Source organism: Anguilla anguilla, chromosome 11, assembly GCF_013347855.1.
Source record: "Anguilla anguilla isolate fAngAng1 chromosome 11, fAngAng1.pri, whole genome shotgun sequence".
Lineage (NCBI taxonomy): Eukaryota > Metazoa > Chordata > Actinopteri > Anguilliformes > Anguillidae > Anguilla > Anguilla anguilla.
In genome coordinates this window covers 44,163,511-44,172,340 of record NC_049211.1, presented here as the reverse complement: position 1 = coordinate 44,172,340, position 8,830 = coordinate 44,163,511, and the positions used below count along the sequence as shown (strand labels likewise).

Genomic DNA, 8,830 nt, shown 5'->3' with positions numbered 1-8,830 from the left:
TTCGGTCTCTGTATACTAGGTGCGAAAGCTGCGTTCGCATTCCCGGCATTAAGTCAAGCTCATTCAAAGTGGGTGTCGGACTCTGCCAAGGTTACGCTTTGTCTCCCCTCCTGTTCGTGGTATTCATGGACAGGATTTCAAGGCGCAGCTGAGGTATAGAATGTGGCCAGTTTGGGGACAGGAGTGGCATCTCTGCTGTTTGCAGATGATGTTGTTCCCTTGGCCTCATCATACTGTGATCTTCGATGCACACTAGAGGGGTTTGCAGCTGAGTGTGATGCGGTCGGGATGAGGATCAGCACCTCCGAGTCTGTGGCTATGGTCCTCTTCGGGAAAAGGATTGTTTGTCCTCTTCAAGTAAGGGAGGAGCAACTGCTCCAGGTGGAGGAGTTCAAGTATCTTGGGATCTCATTCATGAGTGAGGGAAAAAAGGGATTTGGAGATTGACGGCCATCTGGGTGCAGCGGTCGCAGTAATGCGAGCATTGTATCGGACGGTGGTGGTGAAGAAGGAGCTGAGCCGAAAGGCAAAGCTCTCGATTTACCAGTCGATCTTTACATTACAGGCATTTAGCAGACGCTCTTATCCAGAGTAACTTACACAACTTTTACATAGCATTTTACATTGTATCCATTTATACAGCTGGATATATACTGAAGCAGTGCAGGTTGAGTACCTTGCTCAAGGGTACAACGGCAGTGTCCTTACCCGGGAATCGAACCTATGACCTTTCGGTTACAAGCCCAGTTCCTTACCCACTGTGCTACACTCCGTCTGATCTTTGTCCCTACTCTCACGTATGGTCACGACCTATGGGTAGTGACCGAAAGAGTGAGATCACGAATACAAGCGGCCGAAATGGGGTTTATCTGTAGGGTGGCAGGGCTTACTCTCGTCGATAGGGTGAGGAGCTCAGCTATCTGGGAGGACCTCAAAGTAGAAACACTGCTCCTCTGCATTGAAAGGAGCCAGTTAAGGTGGTTTGGGCATCTGATAAGGGCACCTCCTGGGCCCCTCCCTCTGAAGGTGTTCTGGGCTCGGCCACCACACGCTGGAGGAATTATATCAAAAGACTGGCCTGGGATCGCCTGAGGATCCACCGGGATGAGTTAGCAGAAGTCGCTGGGGAGAGGGACATCTGGGCTGCTCTGCTTGCCCCTTTGCCACCACGACGCTGACTTGGACTAAGCGGTAAGAAAAGGGATGGATGGATGGACTGACAACAGGCTAACAACTCCACGTGGGGTGTCTGCACTTTTACTTGGCTACTAATCCTAGCAAGCTGCTATATAAAAAAAACTGTTAGTCATGACACGACTGTTTATTACGATTAAATACATCAGGATTCCTTGAGATACACATACAATGCTGTAGCCAAAAAACACTTCCGGTAAAAAAAGAACTCGCTTGCAAATAGCCAAAACAAACTTCTGGCAATATCTCTTGAAATATTTATTGAACTCTTCCAGCATTCGTTGGAGACAAAGAGATTATAATTCTGCGTGTTTACCTGAAATATGTTGTTCAAAGCAAGCTCGATGCAGATATCTGAAAAGCTGCATTTTACCCCAGTCTGCCTTATTTACTCTTGGTTTCTAATACTCAGTACTTATTATTATTATTATTGCATTTAGATGGGTTCACTTGGAACATATTTTTCCTTGGTGTGATGTTGAAAGTTTACATAAAGTTGCTTAACACAACGATGTGATTTGACTGATTCAGAATTTTATTCTGTTTACAATATGATACTAAAATGCATCTCAAGCACAATTGAACACAAAATGTGAGACAATGTACAGTGATAGAAATTCTCTATTGAGCCTGTCAGTCCTTTCCCCCATCACGTTAAAAGAAATTAATCGCAACTGAAATAAAGAAATACGCTCTCGGTGTGAGCTCCCGCTCTCGGTCCGAACTGTGGAGAGCGGCACACCTTTAAGCACCTGGGCTGATTAGCTAACGCAACCCCGGTGCGTGTGCTCTCTCCACCAGCCAGCATAGCCGAGACCAATCCGGTTCATTGCCGGACTGAATGCCATAGATATGTAGCATACATTAGATTTATCCAGCTGAAGCCCCAGAGGAGTTTAGTTGTTTTATTTTATTTATTTTCCCATATATATATATATATATATATATAAATTTATATTCTATTTATTCTCATTCTTTATTAAAGTTCTTATTCTATTTTCTTGGCTGTTATTTTTCGTTTGTTGATCTGGCCATAGGCTGCCTTTTTCTTATATTTTTAACTTGGATTGCATGCATATTTTATATTCAAATTATTTCTATTTATCTTATTTGTTGTTGACATAAATAAAGACTTTATGCGAAGTCCTGCACGTCATTTTATTTTTTATTATGAATTAAAAATAAGACTAATTTCATTTCTACGATCTGTTCGTGACGTACTGTATAATTAACGACAACACCGTTTCTCAGCTAATTGGAATTAAATACATATTATATCTTCTTCTGTGGGACTCAGAAACAAAATCGGTGCCTGGAGAGTAATCCGTTCACTGTGAAGAAATTTAGAGCTAGAAAGTGCTATCCAAAATAATTAAATTTGGCCAGGGTAAATTCGTCGTTTTGAATGGACTTCTATGGGTAAATGTGTTTTTTTGGCACCAGAGGCTTACTAAACTGCAATACCTCAAGTAACCACTGGAGTTTATGAGCTTCGCGGAGAATGGCAATCCCTGGTCCCCTGCACTGAACTCCTTCAACTCTCCAGTTTTTTGCTTATGTACACTCTGTGGTTTAGAACAGTTCCGTGACGTCAGCCTAGCCCCTCCTTCTCTTCAGCGGAACCGAGAGGGAAATGGAGGAGTATGCACGAGAACCATGGTAGCTATGCAATTTCCGAATATTAAATTGTTCTTCTCTTTCTTTTCTGCGGTGAATCGATGTGTCCATTAAAATAATTCCATACACGGTGCATACTCAGAGGTGAAAACGAATAAATAAAATAATATTAAAATATGGTTTAAATTCAATTTCATGTCTTACACTAGTCAGTGAGTAGCCATATCGACGCTAGCTAGCAGTGCCCTTGGTAACGCCGGCATAGCGAGGTGACCTTGTTGCTTGTTTACTTTAACGCTCATTTAATTTATGTTAGCTAGCCTTAAGTGTAGCTCATTTATAACACTGATACTTGTAAATCGTTCTTTAGTGCGAAACTATGCAATAATTCATTCGTATGCTGGTTCGGTTGCTACGGGAAAGTTAGCAAGGTAGCTAGCTGTAGCGTTACGTCATATGTTGACCGACCTCACTGACGTAACACTGAAACTGGTGTCTCCTGTAAACATCAGTTCTAACACGAACCGCCAATCAAGATGGTAAACTAGAAAAAAAGCTCACTAACATGCAAGATGAATTGCGGTTTCGGATGGAACCAGATCCAAGATGGGTGATTTGGCTGAGAATCTCGCTATGGAGTGTGTGCTTTGAGATTGTTTCGAAACTGTTTGGCTATCAGAGCGTCATATCCAGGGTAATGTACGGTAGCCAGCTAGCTAACTAGCAAATGTTAACTGTAATAATTTACCACCGTGCTAGTAAATATTGTGTTACCTGTAGTAATTGTACAACAGCTAGGTTAGAAATAAATGCAAAGGAGCAACCCTGTAGCTAAGATAATATAAGTAACATTTAGTTTATGCTTTTGCTTGGGTATAGAATATATTTCAGCAAAATGTGCATTTGGAGAGGAGTTTATAGTTTTCTTTAGAGTATGTGTAAAAATTAATTGCAGACCAGTCACAGCTGAGAATTGTTATCATTGTAGAAACACAGACCCATTATATTTATAAACGTTGTGTATTATGTGGCTTGTGTATTTATGATAACAGATATACTGCTTTACCATTTGTAAACCGATCTTGGGAAATAGGTCCTTCAGTCAAACATCTGGGGAAAAAATTCCCTACAGTCAGTGCTTCTTTGGATGTTTTGTGCTTTGTCCGTCAAACTTGACAGTTCATATAGTAGCTGTGACGAAGCCTCGGGTAGGTTTGTGTGAATCGCTGAGCCCCCGGTTTGTGTGTGCAGCCCGTGGAGGATCGTGGACGACTGTGGAGGGGCCTTCACCATGGGCACCATTGGAGGGGGGATCTTCCAGGCCGTCAAAGGCTTTAGAAACTCACCAGCTGTAAGTATTACCTGTCGGGCTGCTTTACTGTCGCTTTGCCGGATTGCTTAAAGTGTTTAAGGTGAGTCACTAAGCAGGGAGGGCCACATCAAGCAGGACAAAGTCAGTGTATCTTTGAGGGGACTGGCTGCCAAAACTGACTGAGCACGTGACCCAGTTAATGATAATAAAGACATTTCTTTCTGAGTGGAAAATGTGGCTTGACATCATCAAATCTAGATGAAAAAAATAAAAGTTGGAACCTTGGAACTTGAAATAACTATAACAGTTCAGTGCTTAATCTATCTGCTGTGCATTTGGAAGATGTGTAAAATTACCAAAAGTATATATTTTTTCCCCGCACCTGTCATTACCTGTACAGCCCACCATATTTCCCCAAACAGCCAAACAGAATGTCCGGACTCCGGAGAGAAAATTTGGGGACCTCTGCTTTAGAGCGTTGTGCACCAAAATTGCATTTTGGCTCACTTTTGTGTTTGTATTGTTGTTCCTCAGGGGATGAACCACAGATTGCGTGGGAGCATGACAGCCATCAAGACCAGGGCTCCTCAGCTTGGAGGTATGTGTTTATGGAAACCAAGGGGTGGAAATATACACCCTGGAAATAGCCTTCAGTGGAATTCTATTATGCTCCGTGCTGGAGCAGCGGTGCTGACGGGTTTGTGTGGTGGGGTTAGGGTTAGGGTTAGTTAGGGTTATGGTTTTGATGGGTGTGTTTGTCCTGGCAGGCAGTTTTGCGATGTGGGGGGGGGGGGGCGGTTAGGGTTAGTTAGGGTTATGGTTTTGATGGGTGTGTGTGTTCGTGTGTGTGTCCTGGCAGGCAGTTTCGCGGTGTGGGGGGGCCTCTTCTCCATGATCGACTGCGGGCTGGTGAAGGTGCGGGGGAAGGAGGACCCCTGGAACTCCATCACCAGCGGAGCCATGACCGGGGCCATCCTGGCCGCTAGAAGTGAGTCCCGTTCCCCTTAGGGCTGTATGGATCCATTCCCCTTAGGGCTGTATGGATCCCTTCCCCTTAGGGCTGTATGGATCCGTTCCCCTTAGGGCTGTATGGGTCCGTTCCCCTTAGGGCTGTATGGATCCATTCCCCTTAGGGCTGTATGTATCCGTTCCCCTTAGGGCTGTATGGGTCCGTTCCCCTTAGGGCCGTATGGATCCGTTCCCCTTAGGGCCGTATGGATCCGTTCCCCTTAGGGCTGTATGGGTCCGTTCCCCTTAGGGCTGTATGGATCCGTTCCCCTTAGGGCTGTATGGATCCGTTCCCCTTAGGGCTGTATGTATCCGTTCCCCTTAGGGCTGTATGGGTCCGTTCCCCTTAGGGCTGTATGGATCCGTTCCCCTTAGGGCTGTATGTATCCGTTCCCCTTAGGGCTGTATGGGTCCGTTCCCCTTAGGGCTGTATGGATCCGTTCCCCTTAGGGCTGTATGGATCCGTTCCCCTTAGGGCTGTATGTATCCGTTCCCCTTAGGGCTGTATGTATCCGTTCCCCTTAGGGCTGTATGGATCCGTTCCCCTTAGGGCTGTATGTATCCGTTCCCCTTAGGGCTGTATGGGTCCGTTCCCCTTAGGGCTGTATGGATCCGTTCCCCTTAGGGCTGTATGGATCCGTTCCCCTTAGGGCTGTATGGATCCGTTCCCCTTAGGGCTGTATGGATCCGTTCCCCTTAGGGCTGTATGGATCCATTCCCCTTAGGGCTGTATGGGTCCGTTCCCCTTAGGGCATATGGGATTTCCTATGTTGCCCTGCCAGTGAGGGTTTTCATCACAGGGCTGGGGATGCCCCTAAAAATAATAATAATAATAATAATAATAATAATATTATTAGGACTGTGCCTTTTAAACGTGTAACCACTAAACATAAGAAACGTTCTAAACCCGAAGGAAATGATTTACAGCCGTACCGGAATTTCCTTAGTCGAATTAGATTGGGACGTTAATTACAATGATTTGGCTATTCTTTTTTTGCATGTACTTTCTGGAAATCAGAAAATGCATTGGCACAGGCTCAGTGCTTTGATCACGTTAACATAGTCAAATGCAACAGAGTCATAGGAACATATTTTGGAGCATTTTAAATCACTAAATTCATTAAGAAGATTTGAATTGTCCACACAGAATTCATAAGGCTACTGAGCTAATTCAAGAATATTTGTACTATCAGTTGAAAAATAGAAAAATTGCATAATACTGTACATTCTGTTCATTGTTAACCACAGCACACAATACTTTCTGTAGTAATAATAATAAGAATAATAATTTTACAGCAATGCTGTGTTAAGGACCCAGGGAAAAGGGTTACATGCACAGACTAACAGGAGAAGCGGTGACAGGAGTTGTAATGTGGTGGTGTGTGAATGTGGCCAGTCTGAATCGGAGGGATGGTTGAGTGGGGGGAGTAGGCATCCGTGTGAAGGCTGTAAAATGGGCGTGTTCTCCTCTGCAGATGGGCCTGTTGCCATGGTGGGCTCCGCGGCGATGGGAGGAATCCTGCTGGCCTTGATAGAGGGAGCGGGAATCCTGCTCACCAGATTTGCCTCCTCGCAGTTCCCCACAGGTGAGTGTGTCCCCCAGCGATAGCTCTGAGTCCCTGCAGCTCCCCAGCGATAGCTCTGAGTCCCTGCAGCTCCCCAGCGATAGCTCTGAGTCCCTGCAGCTCACCAGCGATAGCTCTGAGTCTCTGCAGCTCACCAGCGATAGCTCTGAGTCCCTGCAGCTCACCAGCGATAGCTCTGAGTCCCTGCAGCTCCCCAGCGATAGCTCTGAGTCCCCAGCTCCCCAGCGATAGCTCTGAGTCCCCAGCTCCCCAGCGATAGCTGAGCTCTGAGTCCCCAGCTCCCCAGCGATAGCTCTGAGTCCCTGCAGCTCCCCAGCGATAGCTCTGAGTCCCCAGCTCCCCAGCGATAGCTCTGAGTCCCCAGCTCACCAGCGATAGCTCTGAGTCCCCAGCTCACCAGCGATAGTCCCAGCGATTTCTAATGAAATCCTGAAAATGTGTTAAACATTGCCACAGATGGCAAGGTTAAATTAGAAAGCAGTGCGATCAATGGTCTGTTCTGAGTTTTTATTGGTGACAGTTGACAGCGCTTGAAAGATTTAATTTGGATAATGGATTTTCTGAGAATTGAGCGAATTTGGTGGAAAGGGGTTTAGTATTAAACCTGTGAAACTAGCCTTTCAGAACACAAGTTTATTTTGTATATGTGTTTTAAATGAGCTGGGAATGCAGTGTGTCAGTCTGCGGTGTTATTTCTCCCGCTCCATTTTAGGCCCCCAGTTTCCCGAGGACCCGGCCCCGATGCCTGCCCCCACCTTCGGAGAATACAGACAGTATCAGTGAGGGGAATCCTGCCCTCCCTCTCTCCTAGGATTTTTAAAATACCTCCACGACCTCGCGTTTCCAGTGCCGACTCAAATGGACGCCGGGAACTTCGGCAGAAGGAACTCTCTCCGGTGCAACCCAACTTTAAGGGTTACATTTTTTACTTACTGTTTTTTTTTCTGAACCATCAATGCCATCTGTTGAATAGCCTTATCTGTTGCATGTTCTCCAGGATCAATTTGCAAATGTTGGTGATCAGTATGAAAGAGGAAATGATGTCAGTTGAGTGAGTGAGTGAGTGAGTGAGTTGAGTGAGTTGAGTGAGTTGAGTGAGTGAGTGAGTGAGTGAGTGAGTGAGTGAGTGAGTGGGTGGGTGGGTGGGTGGGTGGGTGGGTGGGTGGGTGGGTGGGTGGGTGGGTGGGTGGGTGGGTGGGTGGGTGAGTGAGTGAGTGAGTGAGTGAGTGAGTGAGTGAGTGAGTGAGTGAGTGAGTGAGTGAGTGAGTGAGTGAGTGAGTGAGTGAGTGAGTGAGTGAGTGAGTGAGTGAGTGAGCGAGCGAGCGAGCGAGCGAGCGAGCGAGCGAGCGAGCGAGCGAGCGAGCGAGCGAGCTTTTCATTTTTGCTGAGTATGTATAGCAACGGAGAGAGACGCCACAATACCTCCCCCTGACAGCGAGCCTGGTCCTCGTCATCCTGTTGAGAAGAAGGCCGGCTGTTACAGATGATTTATTTATTTAATCTTTATTACAGTAGCTGGTGCTGTGTGTGTGTGTGTGTGCATGCGTGCGTGCGTGCGTGCGTGCGTGCGTGCGTGCGTGCGTGCGTGCGTGCGTGTGTGTGTGCGTGCGTGCGTGTGTGTGCGCGTGTGCGCGTGTGCGTGTGTGTGTGTGTGCGTGTGCGCGCGTGCGCGCGTGCGTGCGTGCGTGCGTGCGTGCTTGCGTGCGTGTGTGTGTGTGTGTGCGTGTGCGTGTGTGCGTGCGTGCTTGCGTGCGTGCGTGTGTGTGTGTGTGTGTGTGTGTGTGCAGTAGCTGCAATGGCGGACATGCTTTGGGTGCGTTATGAGGACCATGATGGAAGCCAGGACTGTGTGCAGAGAAGGGTCAGTGCAACTGAGGCCAAAGGCAGTTTACTGTGCAGACCTGCGGTGTGAATTCAGCCATAATGCTGGTGTTTCACTCTGGGTCTGTGCCACACGCAAGATCTGTGTGACAGATTGGACAACATAAAATAAAAATCGAGGCACAATGATTCCGTTGCTCGGTTGTGGGTTATTTACATTTATACATTTAGCAGATCCTCCTATCCACAGCATCTTACACAGCTTAAGGTTTTGTGTGCAATCCACTTATAG

The 8,830-nt window shown here is 46.6% G+C and overlaps 1 protein-coding gene across 1 annotated transcript; it reads left to right on the top strand.

Annotated features, from left to right (window-relative positions):
- The first annotated feature begins 2,709 nt into the window (after positions 1-2,709).
- On the top strand, positions 2,710-7,748 carry LOC118207406 (mitochondrial import inner membrane translocase subunit Tim17-A-like). Its single transcript, XM_035380932.1, has 6 exons — positions 2,710-2,853; positions 4,063-4,162; positions 4,658-4,721; positions 4,983-5,111; positions 6,607-6,717; positions 7,430-7,748. The coding sequence occupies exons 1-6, from the start codon at positions 2,828-2,830 to the stop codon at positions 7,498-7,500; spliced, it is 501 nt and encodes a 166-aa protein (XP_035236823.1). The 5' UTR covers positions 2,710-2,827; the 3' UTR covers positions 7,501-7,748.
- The last annotated feature ends 1,082 nt before the right edge of the window (positions 7,749-8,830 follow it).